This window comes from Sylvia atricapilla, chromosome 1, assembly GCF_009819655.1.
Source record: "Sylvia atricapilla isolate bSylAtr1 chromosome 1, bSylAtr1.pri, whole genome shotgun sequence".
In the NCBI taxonomy this organism is placed as follows: domain Eukaryota; kingdom Metazoa; phylum Chordata; class Aves; order Passeriformes; family Sylviidae; genus Sylvia; species Sylvia atricapilla.
In genome coordinates, this window is record NC_089140.1 from 28,358,934 (window position 1) to 28,382,776 (window position 23,843).

The 23,843-nt window shown below is 37.6% G+C and overlaps 1 protein-coding gene across 1 annotated transcript in view; it reads right to left on the reverse strand.

Moving 5' to 3' along the window:
- The window catches only part of ETV1 (ETS variant transcription factor 1), a 66,606-nt gene that overhangs the window by 28,974 nt on the left and 13,789 nt on the right, over nt 1-23,843 (reverse strand). The window contains 2 exon segments of the mRNA XM_066318175.1: nt 1,707-1,895; nt 3,466-3,595. Of these exon segments, the coding sequence (XP_066174272.1) occupies nt 1,707-1,895; nt 3,466-3,595 (319 nt within the window).

Here is a 23,843-nt window from a genome sequence, read left to right on the forward strand (position 1 = left end):
TAAGAAACTGAGGGAAAATATCTTCATATCTTCCACTACAATTACACCTTTCTTTAAAAATTGAGAAAAATGAGTTTGTTTGAGATTTTTTGCTTAAATCAGCTATTTTGAACTTTACGAGGACACACGATGTTCTGCTATAGAACAGAAGCATTAGTGGAAAATGCCTTAAAGAATATGAATATCAAAGATGGGGGGGAGAGAGGAGAAATAATGTAAAGAGCCTAAAAAGCTTCCACAGAGCAAGTTATGGGTACAGAAATTATACTAGGATGTATGCAAATGTCTATAAATACTCAAGTTAGGGCTGACATACAGGTTCAGTGCTCCCTCTAAAGTTGCTTTATAAAAAAAGGTATTTTCATCTGAAAAATCTTACTACTGTTCTCTGCACATAAGCAATTTAGCTTCTGCCGATTTCAGTCTCCTGGCAGCTTGACTTTGGTCTATGTACAGAAACACATTTATCTACCATCCTGTAATCTAAACCAGTGCCTGGCTTCACTGGGGGCCTTTGTGGTTAGACCACAGTCTCTGGCTGGGGAGGAGATGGGGACTATGGCAGGTGAAGGGGCCGATTCAGTGTTTCTTGATGGCCAGAAGGGCTTGTAGAGAACCTTGGTGATAATTAAAGCTATTTCAGCACAGCTCGAAACAGCAATGTTAGCATTAGCAACCTCCTTCAGAAATGATCTGCACAAATCCCTGGAGATAACAGCCCTTATTAGAGCAGAGGCATGCAAATCACACTCCCAACAACTGTTTTTCTTTTCAGGTCTTTCCTAATTTGATAATGGTTAAGAGGTAAAACAAGTTTCTGAACATATATATCTCTTTACACACCACTGGAATTTTAAATGCTAAAGAGCAATCTAAACTCAGCATACAAAAACAGGTTCATGCAATAAAGGTTAGGGCAAATAGAATCCCACAAACAAGTGTTTGGACTGAAAAACAGGGAAATCCACTGAGCACATCTGTTGCAAAACTGAGCTAAGAAAGATAGTTGTCTGGGGATTTCTAACATATCAAAACAAAACAGGGTGACTTAAGGACAGTTTAAGCCTTAATTCTAGTCTCTAACTCTTGTGGCTTTTACTCAGACTAACGTTATTTAAGCATGATTTATGCTGGCATCTTTTTTTGAAATACTATATTACAAAAGGGCTTGGAAAAATGATCCACCCTTCTAACGAATATTCTGAAGCAGGAACACTGTAAGATGGCCACTTATCCCTTAGATAGGTGAACTGCTTAGCGAGAGGCCAGATATTTATAGTTGGGAACATGCTTGCTAGTGACTTCATCACCTTGAAGGGCTTTCTAGCCTCAAGCAAATCACAGAACTATAGAACAGCCCAGGTTGGAAGGGACCTTGAAAGACCATTGGGCCCAACCTTTCATGGGAAAGTGAGCCTAGATGAGATTATCCAGCATACTGTAATCACCTCACAAGACAGAACCAATGTGTAATTTAAATTCTGTCATTGCCAATATGAACTCGTACACCAGTGCACCAAGCTGGGTGCGAGCCTTTCATGAACACAAGCATTTCTGACACTAAGAACCTTGCTGGTTTCCACCTTGATCCTCCAACCTAAAAGGGAACAGTTGTGGGCAGGAAGCCAATGCTACCCAATATAAGAGAGTGGTAGCCACAATTGAAACACCTTCGGCATGGGTCCTTCACGTGTTTTGCGTTTTACCTGTGATCCATAGGGAAGCTGCTGTCTTGAATGGACTGGGATGGAGGGAGGTGGGTAGGGAAAACCCGGTCAGGTTTCGGAGTCTGAGCGGAGTTTGGGGAGGCATGGTGCAGCGGTGACACGGGAGTGCTGGATGGCGTCGGTGGGTTGGAGGGCCTCATTCCCACTTGTGGTTTCTGATCATAGGCACTATTAGTAAGGCAAGGGAAAAGCAAGGCAGGTTATTTTCTCCAAAGAAAGAACAAAAACCAAAACCATAGCATCTACATCCAGAAAAAAAATCACCACAAGCACCCCATTTAGAAGCTTTTGATTATAGTTAACTTGTGAACCAGTTTGGGGCAGAAGAATTCTCAGCTGTACACTAAGAAGAGCAGTGAAGAAGTCATGTTAGACACAAGTGATTCAGCACAGCATTTTCTTCTCTGCGGCACAGAAATGTATTTTTAAAGGACTCAGTCTTACAGTTGCATTCTAAAAGGAGGTATACAAAATACATAAAAGTAGAAGCACCTGGACTAGAGCACAAAGAGCTGACAGTGCCTGTCAAGGCTCTTTTTCTTTTGCACAAACCACAAAGTGAGACAGTAAAACAATACAGCCAGAGGGAAGGGATCTGACCCAGAAAAACAATGGTATGCTGGCTTAGCTACCCATACTAGGATGTCAGCAGCCTCTCCCGACAGGTTTTTTTTACCCCTCTGTCTCTCAAAAATAAACTGCTGGCCCTACAAATACATAGATGCTATTTTCAAGGGTGTCTCAAACTGGGAAAGGACTTAAGAACACTTCGATCATCCCTGTTTCTAAGCAGGAGAAATGCAGACATTAGGAATATAGTAAGCACAAGCTTGCATACTTTCCTACGTCAGGTCCCTTAGCACCCATCAAATCCATCAATGGATTCATCTGATTTTTGAAACCAAAATTACTCCTTATAACTGGAAAAAGTGCCAGTCTTTTCCTTTTTCCCCCCCCCTATTCATATCCAAAAAGTTAAATGTTATAATGCTTTAAATGCTACAGTTTTCGTAATACATTAATGAGAATCAAAGCTAGATGAAAGATTCTAAAATAGACTGAAACATCAATAAGAAATCCTTCACAGCTGACACTAAAGGAAGGAGTGGCACGTAAATGCAACCAAAAGAAAGTCAATAAGGAATGAAGAGGTATCAAGCCCCTCCACCACCCACAAATAAATAAAGCTTTTATTATCTATGCCTATAAACGAAGACAACTTGCTTTTGAGCAAGTATCAAAGATGCAGGGACTAATGAAACACTGTTTTAAAAGGTAATCACCCAGGAATATACACATACAACATCTGCACAATTTGTCAAATACCTAATGTGTTGCTCAGACCTGGCAAATCCTTGCCTGTTACACAGATCTCTCTTTCCTAATGTGCATAATGCATTTTGAAAGTACTTTCAACACAACTCACAGAAAACAAGATACTCCTTCCTTCTATTTCACAGTTGCACCCTGGGTTTTTAAACTTTGGCTAGCTCCCATGGAGGAGGAATGGAGGATGTGCATTTTGATGAAAAAAAGTGTTTTCAAATTATTATGTAAGTGTTTGATACAACTGTAAACAAATCCATCAGTGTTCATCAGCTAAATGCATTATCTCATCAGTCTGTTATCTGCTGAAGAAGTAACTTTTATAAGACCTCTATTATGGTTTTATTACTCTTTAGTCAGTCCTCATTTAAACCAGCAGCTCTCACTGCAAACATGCCCCTAATTCCTTTACCTGACATTGTACAGGCACTTTTCCCCATAACTGAACTTGAATGGTTGCTCTTGACTGCAAGCGGAGCCAAGTTCCGAACATGGGCTATGGGGTTCCTTCTTGATTTTCACAGGGAGACCATGAAAAGCCACTGGAAAGAGAAGGAGAATGCAATTAAAACCCAAGTACAATATCAACAATTAGCATTCCCAAGTAAGCTTGATACTGCTAATTAAACACATGATTAATTAAACCATTTTAATAATAAAAAACAATATAGGAAATAAACATTTTAAATATTTCTCTGAGAGTCAACTGAAAAATAGACACCAGAGATCCTTCATATTGGCTATTATCACTTCTATTGTTTAATAGAATGATGGCCAGCATCCCATCTCATTAGCAGGAAAATAACAGCCCACTTATATTTGGCTTAACTACTGTAAATGTTGTCAGAGGCAAAATACTTCCCAGGCACCAAATGTTTCTAAGTAATATCAGAGGTAGCTTTTAGCTATAAATGCAATAGTAGTCCACTTCAAAGAGTGCCACATAAATGACTCCAAAATAAATTTGAGATATATCAGCCTCAAGAACATGATCAGTAATGTTTTTGTCCCATAGAATGCTTGAAAATTTGCAGCTAAACCCTTGAAACTGGATGATTATATGCACTTTCAATTATAAATAACATTTTTAAAAAAATCAGAAGAAATGGCTTAAGTAATTTTTCTTAAAAATAAACAATATAAATCCTGGCCTGGCCAAACTCAATAGTAAATGTGATATAGACACAAACTGGGAAAAAAAATAACTTAAAAAGTCATATTTTTTAAAAAGCTAAAAAAAACCTCAGAGGGAGTGTGACAGAAATGCAGCATTAATTAGATGCACAAGTTGGTCTGTTTTAAGAGAAAGGCCAAAGGTAAAGGCAAGGTTAACCAGCAAATTAGTTTATGCCAGACGGCTTTCCTTACTTCATATCCAATCTTAACCAAAATTAAAGCAGAAGAAAATTCGAAGTTCATCTGACATCGACAAACCTAAGTAACTGGCTAGAAGGACAAAGGACTAAAAGACAGGTATGCAACAGCTTGAAAACACACCTGTCAAGTTTTAAACAAATTGAGGTTGTTAATGCATTTTTGAACTCCGAGATGCCTAGAATCCAGAGCTAATTTTATCACTGACTTTCAATATTGTCACCAAAGCACCATAGCATGAACATCACATTCCAGCCTGACACAGACACTTGCATCCCCATAAAAATCCACATTCATGCAGCAGTTCCTGTTAAGGAATCTCAGCAGAAAGTCAGGCTTCCATTATATACCATCAAGTAGCATCTTACCCCTTTTCTTCCATCTGAACATGGGAAAGATGATTTGTTATAGATAACGTATTTTCTGATACTAATGCATCTAAATACACACACCAGTGTTCAGTGGGGAGATAAATGAAATGCTGTCTAAGAAGTGAGCGCCAGAACCATTAAACTCTGGCATTTGTGAGTAAGGTCTGGATTCCAGGCTTTTGCCATGGGTTTTCTCATGGTTGGGCAATGTTCACGGAACTTTCATAAATAGATCCTCTTGTACCCTACTACATGACAACTTCTACTACTGCCTTTCAGTTGAGTCATCTGCAACATAACACTACTCTATTTTGCCACGTATTTTCACTAAACTCTTAAGAGTTAGCAGAAAACTGTTATTCAGCTATTATACTTGGTGGATAATAGTCAGTTATGTGGAAAGATTAGAAAGGAGAAGCAGACAATAAAACATATAGAAATGCTTATGCACAGCACAACAACTTAGAAAACAGAGATGGAAAATGTGAACATCACAAGAAGGAAAGAATTTTTCCTGAATAAAACTGTCTGAACTTGCACTAAAAAGAAGCCCACATAGACTTCTTGAAAAGCAATTCTCAGATTTAATAATATGGCAAAATGCAGCCCAGTCAGCTTTCCAAAGTAATCGCGAAGCAGGCTGATATCCAGTAGTTTGTTTCAGGATGTTTCTGGTGAACTTTTACTGCTGACTCCCCTTTCTATGTGTTGGTCATATAATGATGCCACACATTTAATGCATATGATGGGCCCTGCAACTCTGGGACCCTGGCTCCAATACTAAGGTAGGAAATCTCTCGAACTTGAATCAAAAAATTAAAACACAACTGCAACAAGACTCTTTTTGAAAGCCAGTATCACATATTTGCACAAAGGCCACATGCTGCTCTATTTTTTTTCATTTTTATTTTTACTTTGCTACTTCCTTGGAGTTAATCTGTTATGAAAAATTACTTCCCTTATTTATTTTTAAATAACGGGAGTACAGAGACTCCCACACTACAGCCCTGTGCGGAGAACTGGCTGGGTATTTCATCACATCGCTGAGAGCCTGAACGTCTGCTAACAGGCAGTTTTCCAGCTCACTGGCACAGGCACAAGTGAAAGCAGCACATTCATTTTGTGCAATTTGCTTTACCTTCCCACATGGAGTTGGTGCATGTAAAAGGCTGTTAAGTACTAAATTATTCCTTATCAAATCACCATCATCTGGAGTCATGATCAACACTAATTAAATTACTTTCACTGAACACGGCTCCAGCCTGCTGCCTCAACTGCGAGGTACATTTTATTTTGCTTACTGTACAGTCCTAGTAAGGTACAGGGCACAGCGCTAGAAGGCATCTGTGCTGTAGTTTTAATTAAAGTTTACCTCACCTTCTTCCCAGCTTTATAAGCTAGGGTAAAGTGTATCAAATCAAGTAGGTTAACACCTTCACTTCATTTAGAGAAAGCATTACAGACCAAAGTGATTTTATATTAGATCTTTATCTTAACTACAGCCAGAAAGATAATGTAGTTGTAAAATTTAAAGCCTTCCTCAGGCAGTCCCCTGACACAGTCACCATGCTAAGCTTTATCTGTAACTCCTTAAGTGTACACTTTTTAGAGGCAGTAAGGAAAAAATAGGCTGATAAAAATACTTACTGCACTTTGGGAGGGGGGCTTTCTTGAAGGCTATTTGCCCTTTCAGACCATATCTTAAGTGTGGCTGAAGATGACAGACTTACTTTAACAATAAAATTTCAAACATTCAAAGCAGTTTTCGTAACATCACTGAAACCCTCCACCCGTCACTTCTGATTTTAGTGTGACACTCATTCTACAGTGCACCAATTAAAAGATACTTTAAACATACACTCTTGCTAAACTGGATTTTATATTATGTTCTCAATCCTCTTTTCTTTGAGGAGAGCAGGGTTGCTTATTTATACAATCTAATTTTAGTGCAGCATACCAGCTACCAACACATTCAAATTAACAAAATGACATTTTAAACAACCAGCTCCTCACCACTTCTTTCTCCCTGATGGTAAATTTATTTTACTTAACCCCAGAACAAAAACCTCGACCTATTAAAGGGGCTCTCTGCCTTAATAATGATCTTATTAAAAAGTGACCAAGGGCCAAGATTTTATCCCAAGTGATTACTTACAGATAACTACCTCCAAACTTGAAAGGCAAACAATCTTACAACGTGTATTTAGATGGATGTCTTCAACACCTCACCTCAACCACCGTGCAAAGTCAGGCTTATCAGTATCAGAAACAGACCCTTGCCACACAGACCCTGTCTGGAGCATCTCCGAAGCCAACACACAGATATAAGGCAAGCAGAAGGACTGCTACCATCTGCAGCAAATTGATGAAGGTATAATACATTACTGTATGCATATTCTCTGTGCATAAATATATCTATTTATATTTTCAGAGTAAAAGGGCTTGCATATTATACATAATGTGCTGTTGTACAGACCTAGATATTATACAAAGCTATAATGATTTCACCACAAAGTAAACTCACATGTAACATTCAAAAACACAGGTGAAACCTGCCATCCATCCTTCAGAAGTGCTGTTCCCTTTTGCTACCAGTCAACAGCCTAACTCCTGAACATTTTGTTCATAATAACACCCAAAGAATGAAGAACCAAACCACTCAAACAGACAATTTTACTAATAACTCTGAAATCAAAGGAAGAATTGTTTTGGCTCAGAGGAGTCTGATATGTACACTTTCTAGCCCAAGAAACAGGAAGTGTACCACCTCTGTACAGACAGACCTGAATCCACTTCTTTTAAGAAAGTCCTGAAATGCACTGCATTAAGCAATGGCTTAAAATGTTTTTCAAGAGATGATTACTCAAGATGAAGAAGGAATGAGGAATATGTTATATGAAATGGCAAGTCATTTCTCCTTTGAACAAAAAGTAATACTTTAGCTTTCAAACTTTAGATTCCTGCCCAGAATACATGATAAAATCTTATTTCTGAGGAAGAATGGTTTTAAACATACTTTTAGAAGACATGAGATATAACTGGTAATTCAGTGACGTTGGTTAATGGCAAGCAATGTTGACTCCACTGAGCAAAGAGACAAAGATGTCTTATCCCACACTTGTGGGTCACAAGCATTTACTATGTGGTATAAAATCAATTGACAGAAGTTTATAGACTGATTTTATACCACATTTGCTCCTGCTGTTGAACTCTCATGTCTCCTAAATAATACTACATTCGCATGTGTTATGCTTGAGGACTTTGAGTACCTGTGGAGAAAAGGAAGTAACAGTAAGTCATGGTTTAAACATGCTCTTTCTGAGCTGCCTTTCAAATTTATGCTCTGAAATCATTCTCTAAACACAACTCTATAAATAAACTCACTAATTTTTATCATTGATTGAGGCAAAATTTTAATATGCAATGTAAGTTTTGAGAGATTTTTTGAACACACTTGAATATAATGGACTTTACTCAACAGCAAGATGGAAACACAGAAGACTTAAAAATACTTAAGCTAATACCACTGCAACTCCAGGTACTGGACTGACTGAGGTGACCCAAGATAATACTCGGTAAAATTTCAAATGCAAGAAGAAAAGCCCCCTGTACTGATAAAGCCAACACTGTCACACTTTAAATCTATCTCTCGATACATACAGCAATGCAGCAGGCACTTCAGATACATCAGAGTCTCTCCAAGATTCTTTTCCAGTACATTTACCTCTGCCAAGCCCTCCCCTTCCCCCAACACACAAAAATCCATTACTAAAGGGTCTAATCTCAGCTATCAGCACAGAGTGCCTTTTATGGAGCCATTAAACCATTTCTCTTGTTTACAGTGCCTGAAGAAAGATGTGAATTATGTCTGTGACAAAACAGGCGATAACATTTCTAAACTGCTATCAAAATGCAAACTGAAATACACTTAAGGACAGGGACCCTAATTCGTGTTTTTGCCATTTTCCTCTCTCACTTTAACTTAACAGCACTCACCTGATGATTCAAACAAATTATTTATGCTATAAGTACAACAGGTAGGCATTAGTATAAAAAAAAATAAATCTGCTTTTAAACAGTTGATTGAATGATTTGTCAAAGGGCATAAAATACTAGTTATGTCTTAGGTGATAGTAATGACCTTGGTGCTCTTATCAGAAAACGTTTTTAAAAAATCCAAGCACAACACTGTGGGTTCACAAGTCCTGAAATGCCTTATTTTTGCAATGGTCATCTTAACATTTGAATCATACATTCAGTATAGGTATTTGCATATCTGAAGCAATGAGCTATGAAACAAAATACTTTCTCTATAGCTTTCTAGGTGGGAATGACAGGCTTTATATGTTTTCCAAAGAGGTTTAAAAAATGTGCATTTAACTCATGAAACAACAGCCTTCTGCATTCTGGAAGACATTTATTGATTATTTATTTCTAGATCATTATGATTTGAGCTTTAGACCTTTGTAGACAGCTGCACTCTGAATTTCAACAATCATTTAATAAGCATCAGACTAAAGACATCAGGATGCCAAAACAGACTGCCCTTTCAATTTCACTGTACTATATATTTTGATGAGAAGTTTTACTGGTAACTTTGAGATGCTCAGGAGTCATCAGAAGCAGGTACCCGCCACAGCTGACCATTCATCCATACTCCAGAGATTACTGCGTTACAGCTGGATGCGGTATGCTGCCTCATATACTAACAAAACCTGAAATAAAAACATCAGCTAGGAGAGGTGGCAGATGAAGAGAGCCGGGACAGTAAAGGCTGGCAATCAAGTATTTCCAGCTAAACTGCTCCCAGTGATTTTGAATTAGAAGCCTATAAACACATACTACTGCTACAGCTGAAGACAGAAGTGACTGCAAGCATGGATGACTGAGACAAGATCTGTAGTTGTTTTCACCCTACGTGAGCTCTTGCAAAAAAGAACCGTTTTGTTTCTGACCACTGCAACAGCTGCAGAAATGAACAGATTACATCTACACAGACTCCACCAGGTTCTTCAACCATTTATCTATCAAAGTCACTTCTATCAGATCTTAGCTGAGCTCCAGTCAACTGGATTTCATTTAGGTCCTGCTCTCTGCCAGATATTGGAAGAAGCTGGTGACAAATTGGATATCTGACACACAGATATGTATCATCACTGTGGTTTCAGAGACTATCCTGGCAGTTTATAGAAAAGCTGAACATAGACAAGAGACCTTAACTTTCCCTACCTTACAAATGAAAGCTGCTAGCAAGGGAAGGGAGGGTGGGGATGGGAAGAATCTATGTATTCCTGTCAGGTATCTTTTTAAGAAATATATTATCTTGGTATTATTCTCCATTTTACAGTTGCATCTAGAAAACTAGAACTCCTTCAAGATCCAGAATTTAGACCTAAAGACAAATGGGCTCCATCCAGATCAACAAGCAGTGACCGTTCACCCGAATCAGTCTGCATGTGTGTTTGGGTATTTGTGTGTGCACACAGAGTCAAATGAAGGTAAGCATATTGAATGTGCAAGCGTGCCTCTGCAATGATACATTACATATGGTAATGTATCAAAATATGTGTAATATGTAAAATAAAGAGCATAAAGCTTTTTCCTCTTCAAATGGATATGTATAACTGGGGAGAAAGTGGGTAAGCAGCATGCAGAAGAAAGTAACAACTTGTAAATGTGTGAAAAAGCGTTCAATAAAAAGCTAGTTCTTTCTTATGTGGTAGCCTGACTCTAAATCCAGAAAAGAAAATCTCTGGACAATCTCTTAAAAAAGAGAATGCTCTGCCACCCCTCATCTCAGTGCTCTTTCCCAGAAAGTGGGACTTCATGACTGGGCAGTACTTGGCAAAGCCGTTATATATGATTCCATCAATTCAGTCTTCGCCTTGGCTTCAGATCAGATCCTTCCAGCCCCTACTAGCTCAAAAGATAGAAACAGCATGGGACCTCATTTTTTGGAAGCTAGTTCTGAACGATGAGCCCAAGCACCAGCTTTCAAAGCCAACTGGCAAGAATAGAATACGTGGGCAAGATGGATCTATTTGAGAACCTTGTTTAACAAAAAGAAAATACCAGCTTTGAAGTAATCTGTCACCTTTACTGGAAAATATGCAACTACAAATGCACTTTAATAACAGTTAGAACTCAGGCTGCAAAATGAAGCAAATTGCTTATTTTCTCTTCCAGAATAAAGCTTACAATACTGTGCGTGTCAATTAAAAGTTTATTTGAATCGCATAAACGCTACGCTATAGGTGTAGTCTTTACAATCCTTAAGGGGTGGGAAAGGATGGGGGGAGAAAGTAAAGAATAAAAGACAACCCAAAATGCTAGGATTTTTTCCTTAAAGCCTACATGGTCTCTTCTCAGATGACATGGTATGAGAATAGAAAAAAAAATATTGATTTGGTATTTGACTTAGGAAAAAGTAGCGAGCAGGTGAAAATGAACTGCAGCAGAAGATGGATTTTATTTTTGTTTACTACCAAGGAGTTGCAGGATGCAAAATAACAGCTCGCTTTTCCTATGAAAATTGATATTGGGAAATTCTGGACATTAAGAACTACAGTACTGCATCCATCTGAGCCAGCATTGTTTGCTAAAATAACTTGCTCCTGCTTTGGTGAGAGAGGTTTCTTCTTACCTAATTTTTTAAGCAAAAAGCATTACAGAATAATGACTAAAAGACAAAAAACCACATTCAATTAATTTTAAATTAATTGAATCACCTGTGAATCTCTAGATTATGTTAATTCAATATATTCACCATAATTTTCTTGATCCTGACTACGACCTGGCATGAGCATGAAGTCTTTGAGATTAGTACCTGAGGCCAAAAAAAAGGTGTTAAATAGACAACAGAAAAGAGTTCACTGCACCTAGAGCACACCAAGTTTGCATAAGTCTCCATGAGGCAGGTTTATACGAGGGCATTTATGCACAGGGAGGAGGTTACCAACAAAAACATCACTAAAATGTAGGCCTATGCTATTTCCCTGCAGGACAGCTTATTTGACAATTAAACATGATGGTCCTGCCACTGCTCAGCAAAGAAATTCTTCTAGAAGCTTCTTCGCAAAAGAAAATAAATGTCATTCCTTAACTGGAATTCTCTAAGGCTTGTGTGCTAAGACAATAAAAAAAAACCTCCAGGATAGCTATTTCTGGGCAGCTAACCTAAGGTCCCCTTGCATGACATATGTAGCCTCCCCTGAGAGGTGGAGGGTTTCCCAGTTAGTGTGGGACAAGAAGCACAATATTTAAGTGCCCCTTCAGTTTAATAATTGGTTCACTGCTATAAATCCTCACTTTTAGTGCAAGATATCCCTAATTTGTCTCTGCAGTTGCAATTTCTGAAATGCTCATTAGTTACTGAGGGTACACCTGCAGCCTTCTGACATTGGAAGTGCGGAAGGCACCATTGAGATAATTCAGATATTTGTAGCCACTTGGCTTCTCATTTCAAAGGACCATGTCAGTCAAAAACTGCATAGTATATTCACTTGAGAATATTCAGTATAACAAAAATTAAAAAGCCCACCCAAAAGGGTAAGCCATCTGACTGGGGGGTAGGGGGAGGAACTTCCAGTAAATATCAGTATAAGATTACCTACTCACTAAATGCAAAGGTAGAGCATTTCCAAGGCAAACTTTTCTAGAGGGTTCTAGTAAATCCCTAGGTAAGGCACTGAAGGTCCTTTGTTATAAGCTGACACTGCATTTGGGCAGCTGCTACCTGGCTGAACTGCCACGTGGTATTAGAAGAGTGTCTCTATTCTTCTACCCCCAAGCATGGAACATTTTGGCACAGTTTCAGTTAGTTGATCCCTCTTTGCCTCTATCCCCCAAAAATTTCCACTTTCCCATTAAGAATTGTGTGGAAGGTATTTTCAGGCAGCAGGAGCTGCAGCTACCAACACGGTTTCTTAGCCTCCAAAAGAAGCAATCCCACAGAAATGCTGTCACAGGCACTGTTTTATTCCGATTTATGTCCCCTTCCTGCAGTGCTCTCCTTCCTTTCCAGACAATTTACCTGTCCAGCTGTAGGAGACTCACAGCTGCAGTCAGTCGAATGGAAAGTGCTGCCAGGGGGGGTCTCTGCCTCCTGGCAGGTACCTCCAGGGCAAAAGTGAACCTGCTGACAAATACCACAGGCACTGGATAACTGAGAAGAATACAAGGAAAACTGCAGAACACTGGTGGGAGGGAGAGGGGAAGGATTAAGCTAGGAGGAGTGAACTGGCTCACTTTGATGTCTGAGGAGAGCAGGTGTGGCAGTGAGGCAGGACGAAGAGCTCTCCCTGCCCCCAAAATAAACAGAGGCTTAGGGCTCTCTGGAGGAGGAAGTGGTAACCTAATAAAATTAAACCAGCTGGGTTCTGTAGCAATTGAACTAAAACACGTGGATAGCTGAAGATGATTACAGAGAGGGGAAAAAAAAATTCCAAAGAATTTTTAATCCTTCTATTCTGGATCTGCAACCTCCATGACTGAACAGAGCAAGAGGGCTGCTCTTCACCTGCATTTGCTTTGTTAAAATCCTGGGAGGAGATCAGGGGCATTTGTTCCTACAGTTACTGATAATGCATCTGGCTCCAAAGGCTCCCAGGCATGGTGCAAAAAGAGGCAATCCACCTTTAGAGCTTCTGCTAAAGAGGAAGTTCTTAATGTAAAATCAAGCCTGGGAGAAAACTTAAATTGTATTCCTACCTGGGAATTATCAATAAAGTTAAATGCACAGGGAAGAGCTGGCCACTATATCAGAGTCTGTGTGCTTTTCTGAGGACAGGATTTCCATTTGCAGCAATTTTCAAAATTTAATTTAAATTGTGAGAGGTAATGGCTAAGCACTGCGTAACTTCCATTACTAAAATATCCAGTAATATCCCAGCATTTTACACATACACTCACACACACACACTTTCCACTTCAGGTAACTGCAGTTTGACAGTTTCAGGTCTGGATTTGAATAGATTTTGTAGAAACAGAATTATGAAGAAAACTCTGGAAACTGTAACAAGCATTTTTCCCAACCAGAACAATAAACACTAAAATTAACCATTTTGTATTTTCTATTTATTGCTTTAAAGGTATCATCAACTTGATATTTAGGAAAGATGTCTTTAGCAGAAAACAAACAGGAACTGATTCTGCCTCATCTCCCCGCTTACACAAAAGTTTCAAGTTACATCAATATAATCATTATCTTTTTTGGTTTTTTCTGATGGATTCATGCAAGGAGCTAACAGCCATCTATAAACGAGAGGGCCACTAATCTTGTTCTTGCTGCTGGACAAATTGTGAAAGAAACTGGATTTAATTGCTGGTTCTGCCATAATCCAAACAACCAGTGTCAGAAAGTTGATTCTAGTGTGAAGTGGCTCAGCCTCAGGAGCCTACCCTCAGAGATCCGTAACCAATGTGTCCCTATAAAAACAGGAATAGCCTCGTAATGAAAGTGCATCTTAATAAAAGATTATCCTTAAGGATAATCGTGCCTGTCAGATAGTTACTCAAGTATATGCAAAAGCAAGAGAAAACAATAAATAATGAAATGGACTCCACACCAAGCACTTTCTAGCATGAATTAAACAACTAATTTAAAAGATTATTTACAATTCATTGCTATTTTAGCAGTTCTCAATAATAGGCACTAAAAAGTGCCTTTTGAGATTATTTTTAATTCAATTTCACCTTTAAGAGGTATATATTCATAAAGCAAGTATACACTAACTCAGGGTAGCTAATGGGATACTTGTGAACTTCATGTGGAGAAAGAGACTGTCACCACTGTAAATACATGTGTCCTCCATGCTTCAATGTTCAATTTTCACAAATGCTCACCAGTAAGAACTCTAACAGCTTCCTTTTACAGATCATTCAAGCAAGGCTAAAATCTAATCCTCTAGCTCACTGCTAAAAACTACTGCAAAACCTGCAGTCTTCAGTAGAAAAGGTGTGGGCCACTGAAATAAGTCAACAGTAAAGCTCAGCTCACAATTTTTATCACTGATTCAACAGGGAAACAAAGAAGCCATTGTCAGAAGTGGTTACGTCTGGGAACATAAAGTCAAGACTATATTTAAGTAGGCCGATTTTCAAAGACTCTTAGTAAAGTGCTCTTTCTGGAGCCAGTGGAAGTTTGACCACCTGCAACCAGGTGCTAGCTTTCAGCACAGATATTTAAGGCTTCTGCTGCTACTTAAAGCATTCCTAATGTGTATGACACTTGCAATTGAATGTACATTACCAATACACTTGCTGATGTCTTCTGAAGCCAAGCATTCCTAAAGTTTTATGATTATTTTATATGTGCATACAGTCATTTCCTGTATGCATATATGCACATATATATATATATGTACACACAAACTGACTTAATACACATGTATTAATCCCGTTCCTAAATTCTAATCCCAAATACTTGAAATTTTTTTGTCTTTACAGAATACTAACACTTTAAAAAGTCCCTGTTGTCTCTATTTCTCTTATTGCTTTGGTCATGAGAAATTTTATTAACAGATGGTTAGTAAGGAAACATTGCATGTAGTTTCAGCATGAAGACAGAGTATTAAAGAAGAATTAAACTGTTTATCTTTTCTAGGTATACATTATAAGCAGAAAGGAAACAATCTTTGAGCAAAGAGGATCAAATTAGCAAGACTGGGAATTGTTTTTCCACATGCCATTTTTCAAATGTCCTTGATGACGACTCATAATGTATAAATTCAAAGACAAAAGCCCTGGCCAGTCAGTAACCTTCCTATTCAGTGACTGCAGGACTCGGCAGTAAATGTCAGTGCTAGAAAATATTTCACTACATTAACTTACTGGCAACCACATTTGCTGAATAAGTTCATAAACAGCCACAGGAAAAAAGACAACCAGAAATAAAGCTGCTAAATGATTCACTCTTTTCTAACATGCATAATCCTCAGCTTACAGAAGAAATAGATATGTAAGAAGAAAGATATCCTTTACCAAGACAGTTCACTTCTCCATTCACCTCATCAAGGTCATACTAGAATCCAGGAACTGGTAAGAGTAATGTCTTGAAGACAAAGAGAATAAAGAATAAATGAAAGGAAAAGAAAAAAATCCTTCTCAGGGAAAAGACAAGTTCATGCCTTGATAAAATAATCAGTTTTCCATTTACAAGTTTAAACTAGGTTTATACCATTCCTAAATAAACACTGATGACTTCTAAAACTCAAAAGAATTAATAAATATAATAATTTATGCACATTTATCAGCTTATAAATGGCTTCACTGCAATTACTTCCTAGTACTGAAATGCACGGGACCAAAACAAAAGGACTTAGAACCTGAAACAAGGGCTGTTTTTCCTGCATGCTTACAGAGGGCTACCTCTGTCCTACATGACACAAATGTGTCACAGACTCCTCAGTGCTTAACTGATGTCCTGAGGACTTTCACTCTCTCCTCCTTTTTTTAACTGCTATATCCCTTGAAAACTTCACAGCACTCTGTAGGAGAGCCTGATTTCTATCTCCAGTTGCTGAGGCAGCAAGCAGAAATAAAAAGTTAAAAAAATTATACAGACCGCGAATACATTTTACATGAAGAAACCTATGTAATATATAGAAGTGGACTAACTCAGCTTGCAGACTGCCTCCTTATTTTACACCATTCCAGAGATTATAGATTTTCAAATCAGTATTTACACTGCTCTTGAAATACAAAACTCATTTTGCGAAAACACTGCATGGAAAGGACTTTTAGGAGAATAAGTGTTTAGTATCAAAATAGAATCACAAAAACCCTTCAGTCTGCCTTGCTTGGTTTCAGTGTGGAAATACAGCTAAAAGAAGTTCATGCACACTTAAACACAACTGGAACTGAAAAAATGTTCTAATACATATACATACTCCTGATGAAATGAACAACTATCTGGTTTAAAACAGAAATAACAGTAGTGTTAAGAAAATACTGCTGTGACAACTTATAATGTAATGATCACTTGTATTTCCACAGATGAGACCTACATAAAAGGAAGGAGGGGAGGCCTCCTCAGAGAGGAAATAGAAGGTTTTTTCAAAACTGAGAATTCAACATTTTGAATAAAATATGTTTAATGTTTTTGTTTTCATGTAAACAGACCTTAGGAAGTGATCTGACAGCCTTAAGAAATTACCATTTGAAAGAAAAAAGGTCTACATGCTTCATCTTTGATCTAGGAGACAGATTTATCACAGGACAGGATGACTGAAGTTTATTCATTAGCTGATAACCTTCACATGCAACCCAAGCCTTTAATCTGCAATAAAGCAGCAAAAAAGGATGAGGCTCTAAGGAAAGGAAACTAACTCAGCTTGGCTGAGCAGGGACACAGCCCTGGAAGAGCAGTGAGGAGACAGGGGCACAAACCCCCACGAAAAGAGCCCTATCCAGCTTGCCTGGGCTCCCCCATGCCCCACACTGCTGGAGACCATCAGGTGCAGATGGGTCCTGTGCAGTTAAACCAGTCTGCATAAGGTGTCTGCTGCCTCTGCAGATGCCCAGAGGTACCATTCCATTAGCAATAAAATTCACATCACAGGCTGCTGGGCACTCTGAAAGAAAGCTTCAGCTTTAGAAGTTTTAAAAATCAAAAGCTATGTTCCTGATGGGGTCTTCTAATTTGTTTCACAGTGCTACTGCCACCACCAGTATTTACATAATCTGTGAGACACTACCACTACTGCAATCCAGGAGAAACTTAAATCTTTGCACCTCCAAAGCTGGAAATTTAGTATAAAATAAACAGAAATTGCTTATTAAAATCAAAGCAAGCCCTCAAATGTTCCACTATTAATATCACAAGTTAAAGGCATTACAATCGACACCCTCCCTCATGGTAAAACTTTTTCAAGAATCAGAACTTGCAATTATGGTAGATTAGTAAGTTATTAATTATTAAATCTGCACAACTATCTGGCATTTAAATATAGATTTAAATATAGATTAAAATATTTCCAAAAATCTTATGGAGAAAAAAAGATTAAAAACAAAACCCTTATTAGCACAGGCTAATGCCCATCAATTAGCCACAAAATGAGTTTTCTGAAAGACACCAAATCCTAATTTCTTTGGAATGTGAATTTAAAAAAAAAAAAAAGGAAAGGGAAAAACAAAGTTAACAGGTGGTAACAGTTTCAGTCCTGTTTAAACAAAGGAAACAAGTGCTCAGAGATACAATGAAAGAAGCAAGGCTATCTAAGGCAACTATGAAGGGAGATAAGGTGGTCAGCATCGACTCCTCAGTCTGACCTCTCCAGCTCTTACAACAGCAATTGCACTGGACTGTCTTTGTAAAATGCTTTTGAGATCTCCAGATAAGTGATCATTAAGAAAGCTGTGTACCTCACAGCAGAGTGATACATGCATTTCTGTGCCTACTTCAAACCAGAAACAAAGATGTTAAGCAACATGCCCAAGGTCATGCAAAGCTAAAGGCAGGAACACACCACAGAGCTCGGACTCTCACAGCCCTTAAGAAATAATCCATCACAGTCGAGCATGCACTAAAAGAAGTAAGCAAATGTCTCTGTATTTGACAACATCTGACCTATGGAAGGAAGTAGTTTCAAGACAAGTGGCAAGAAAGAAAACACAGCTGCAACAGAAAGCCCTACCAGAAAATAGCTCAGCACCAGGAATAAGTAGCACCACCTTGCAGGATATTCGTCAGACTGCCTGCTGTAGCACCACACTTGCAGAGCTACACTCAAAGAAAAGGTTATTCCAGACACACAGACGCTAAATAAAGGTAAAATAAATTTTTAAAAAAATAAAAAAAAAAACCAACCTGAAAAGATGCTGGTGTATGCAACTTGCCGCACACAGACAACCAAAACACTACCAACTGTAATTTCTAGAACATTGTGCACTACCAAGACATGACTACCAGCTGCCTAAGAAATGAATCACCACATTAAAAAAAAAAAATGACATTTTTTAGTCCACTAAAATCTTTTCTAGAACCTGCAAAATCAAACTATTCTGCATCAAAACAAAAAACAATTCCAGTAAATAAATAATATCAGTAAATTCCATTTTGACTTTAGTAGACCTGTCAGAACTCCTAGTATTCTGGTGTTTTCTACTTTAATTGTGTGGGCTTTCTTCTTCACAATATGTCAAAATAAGGGAAAATTAACCTCTATCAATTTCTCACCAGCTCTTGCTATACTAAAGCAAGCAGAAAATGCTCTTCTAATTCTGAAATTCACTTTTGAAGTTTAAATCACAGGAAGAAAGCGGAAAAAAAAAAAAAAACCCAAAGAATTTTTTATCTGGTAATGCAAAAAAATCATTATTTTGTATGCCGAAAAATATATAAATAAATATTAAAGCTTTTCCTCATTTAAACTGCATTTAGAATATCCTACACCATTAGTTAAAATGACAGAAGAATACAGCTACCTGAAGCCTATGTAAAGAATCTCTCTTTAACAGGCTTTTAAAGATTGAAGCCAGAGCATCTAAAAAGCACATCCCTGAATAATTTAAGATTCCTGGCATCTACATTGAAGGCGCACCTTTACTAAACCTGGAGGAACAAAAAAAGAGGTAAGAGAAAGAATAAAGGTCATGAAAGATCAGTGACAAAATCACTACTAAAAAAAATATTTTTCCTATCTTAAAGTTTAATCAGACATGGAGAAGCACAGATTTTTACAGCCAGCCCTTCCCATTTTCTGTCAACAGATGTGGTCTAACACTAACATTTACCCCTTGGCAATGTTAAGTTAAGGCTGTGATGATCTCGGAAACAATACAGGAACAAAATAAATGAGAAGGAAGGAAACTGATCAAGAAGGTGAAGCACAAGACAAATCCTCATTAACAGAAACTCGTAACAAATAAAAGGCAAAGCCTAGAATTTATCATTATATTTAAATACATAACTGACATTTCAGGGCAAAAGAAAAAAAAAAAAAAAGAAAAAGAAAACTCTGAAAAAGTAGATCCATGCAAATACATATTATTAAAACAAAATAAACCATGATTATGGTTTAACTATTAAGACACCAGGCAATTTAGTTTGGTGCAGAGTAATCCCCATTTATAACCAACTGTACCAAGGTTGCATTACAATTCAGTGTTTTGTTGACAATACCAAGTTTTCTTTGCCAACTACATCTTTTAAACATCAGCAAATCCTACCTACTTCCTCTTGTGTCTGTCACAGAAACCATCCAAACAATGGGAGCAAGTAATCTTCACCTCAACAGCTATTGACTTCGAGCAAACTGAACACTTTATTCATTTTTGCTGCTGGAGTGGAAAGTCCTTGCTGTTCTACAGTATCTGAAAGCCTTGCCACTGATTACAACCAGCTCAGGATCTGGCTCCTCCTCAGTATATGAAAATGGACTTGAAACAATAGGAAACCTTATCTGAAGAAGTTAACATAGGTCACCCTTCTCTAAATGTGGATACAGACTTTATATGGAGGGGAAAACCAGCTTAGTTAGGTTTTATGAATTGGATACAAATCAGGAAAAAGTGTCACATACAGAATGTTGATTAAAAAAACACCCCATAACATTCACCTTTTTAGAGGAAAGAGATTTTTTTTTCATCTTTGCTTTACACAACTTTTCATGTTATTGTTAAAGAATAGTCATTAGGAAGTTACTTGAATGTTCAGCAAACAAGTGAACTGCATTACAGAAGCAGGTTCAAAAAGAGACAAAATCAACCTTCCTAAGACAGAATTTTTGAGTAAAAGCCTGTAGAAGTGATTCCTCCTTCCCGTGGAATTTTTATTTCTTGCGAGAATGGAAATGAAAAAGTAAGGAATTACACTATTTAATATGCAATTCAGTATTTTTTCCAGTATAACTTTAAACAAACAAACAAACAAACAACAAAAAATTAATACACATTTTTGTCTCTTAGAACTCAAGAATTTCAGTATTCACAGAAAGCAGAAAGGTATAAGAAACCTTTGGGTTGTTTTTCAAATTTCAGCTTAACAAGCTAGTCGTTATCTATTCTAAATTCCACTCACGCTAAACAAAATTACAAAAAGGTTTTTTGTGATAGGTATGCCAAGCTAAAAAATATTTAATACAAAGGTAAGAGAAGATGGGGCTTTGATGACAAAAATGTAAGGTTTGAAGCTGTAGGCATTACTAAGATTTTTATGGTAGGAAAGGCCTCTTTCCAGAAGACATAAGGTGTAACAAAGTAAATTTTATTTTTAAACAGGTAAACTGAAGCTTAAAGCTTGACACGCTCGATCCTTAGCTAACAGAAATATGCGTAATTCCAATAACGTCAATAAAACCACATGAAGTTATGCTAGCTGTTGATCTCACTCATAATAATCTAAAGCCCACACCTAACTATAAATACACATATTATGTTTGCTTTTCAAAAACTGATTGAAGTTTAATAGCAACTCATAATTGAAATATTCATGGTCCCAAGCTAGCTTTGAAGTTAAATCCCTGAGTGGATAAAGTGGACTGTATATCTAATCTAAACTAAATGTTTCCCCTAGTTACTAATACCAGTGCAGTTTCACTAGTTAAAATCATTATTACAGAAAATAAATGCAAAAGCCACAGCACTTTAAGGGGCATTGAATCCTGCTCAGTGCTAGGACACAGCACATGATCTTGGCAGTATCAGTTCCTCCACTACCTTCCACATCTTGCTTCAAGAGCTGGCTTCTTCAAATCTCCAAGCTGGTGATTTCTAGGCAAGAAAATTTTAACCACATCGTTCCAGAACTGCCACTGTTGCTGAAGCTTCTTAAGTCTCCTTTTAATGTTTCAATTTAACATCACAATTTTCAATTTAACAGCACAGATCTGTCTCGGCTTTAAAGCCCCTTTCTCAAGCAATGAAGCTAGAAATAAAATGCCATTAGTTTTGTAACTGGACTGCAGATTGTACGTGTTTCACTGGAACACTTCAGTTTTCTTTACATACTTTGCACATCGCTTACACACCCCTATCTACATGCAGCTCCATAAATGAAATTTCTGTAGCAAAGCACAGTTTAGTTTAGATGCCTTTGAACTAAATTGGCTGTCACCTCCCCTCCATCAGTTTACACTTCTGTCCTTCCTCACTTTTCGCTCAATTAAACACTAAATCTATGAAAGCTTGTCCATTCTCTCCCATGTAAAAAATAAAAATGAAAATAAAATAAAATAAACTTAGGTAGATTTTTTAAAAAAGAAGTCAAGTCCGTCTGCCAGACTGCTGCCAGTAACAGGCTCAGTACCGCACAGTTACAGACTACACAGAGCAAGCCATTATAATGGAGTTTGAAGGCAGGCTTGGATCCTAGAGAAAACAGTCACAATTGTGCTACTTCTGCAGCAGTAATTTCCCCATGGCTTTGGTTATGTTGATCTCCATTCATGTTTTGCAGAGCCCACAGCTACATACATTATATCCAAGTATACGTCTGAAACTCCATAACCTTTGCCAGAGTAGCTCTCCAGGAAGCTCTCCTGACCTTTACTTAAGATAAAGAAACCAACTGAAATTAAGAAATAAATGTTCCTTTGATAATACTGTGTAAGCTGTGGCTAAGGAACTTTGAAGCACAACAGCATTAATAAAATAGCCATATTAGGAGAATTTCTTTATCACCAAAAGCAGTGGCCAGTTTCAATGGGGCTTTTCATTCACAGTCCACAAATTATTTTCCAAGAATCATTGACTTGTTGTGTAACTACGATTGTGAGTTAATAGAAGCCCCAGTTGAACTTTGTACTCTTACACAAAGGTATATGCATGAATGACTATATTTGGACACAGATCCATATGTAAAGAAAGTATGGATCATATAAACATATCTGATTTTCAATTTATAGATTGTTTTGTCTTTCATATTATAATTTTTTTCAGAAAAAGTCTTTGAAGACAGAAGCTAAAAAAAAAACCAACCGAACTTCAGTTATAAAAGGCAATTTTCAAACTTTAAAAGTGACCATGATTGTTGGTTTGCACATGTACAAGAACTTTGAAAGAAAAACTAATTTAAATTGTTGTTGTGCAGGGATATTATCCTGCACAACAACAATGCCAAAGGATTTAAAAAAATTGTTTGGTTTTTTTTTTGTTTGTTTTTTACAAAATACTGTTATGAATACTTCCCACAAATTCTTCTTAAAACAGCTTATTAGTAACTAGAAAAAAAATCTAAAATATTTATAGGAAAAATTCAGCAAGTGTGAATTTGATTTTTGGGTTAAAGACTATTTTAATGCAATTTTTCCTAATCACTCTAATATTAATCTTAATATTTCAGTACATGAATGCAATGTTTAACAGGTATCTGGTTTAGTGAACTGCAGTAATTCACTCCAATAGGATAAACTATTTAAGTTATTTGGTAAAATGGAAAAGCAACCATGTGCTCTGCTACAATCACTGTTTAGAAGAGACCTCTGATGATGGAGAGAACCCTCCCGTGAAGAAGAAAACTGCAAAAAGAAGCTCCAAGAAGTCTGAGACTTTGTCAGATGTTTCTCATGCTCTGCCCTTGCAATCCCCCAATACAACAGAACAGCAGGTACAGCAAAACCGAGCCAGCATTTAAAAGAATAGGAGCATTTTAATAGGTAAGGGCAAGACTTGAGGGGTACAGGCTGATAAAAATAAGTTGAGGGTCTTGTATAATAAGTAGAAAACAATCCAAAGCACGCAGCTTAACATAACTCCTGCTTTCACCAATTAACTCAAAGGAAAATAATGTTTGAGCAAGAAAATGCCACAGGCTAAGACAACTTAAAAATGTTTCAGCTGTGGCTCTATTTCATTGATTATGTGGAGAACTTTATTTATTTATTCATACACAAAACATGTTGAGCAGCCTGGCTTCTGCTCAGCAAAGATGCATCCTATGTCCCACCGTATCTGATCGGTATTGGCTAAAAAGCTCCTCTGCTCACTCTACAGAGAAAACTCCTTCCACCTCCACAACCTCAGTTTTTTCCATGCTTCCCTCGGGCTGCGTGTGGAAATGACAGGAAAGGGCCCTGTGCTAAAGGTTATACCTTCAGCCAAACAAGTT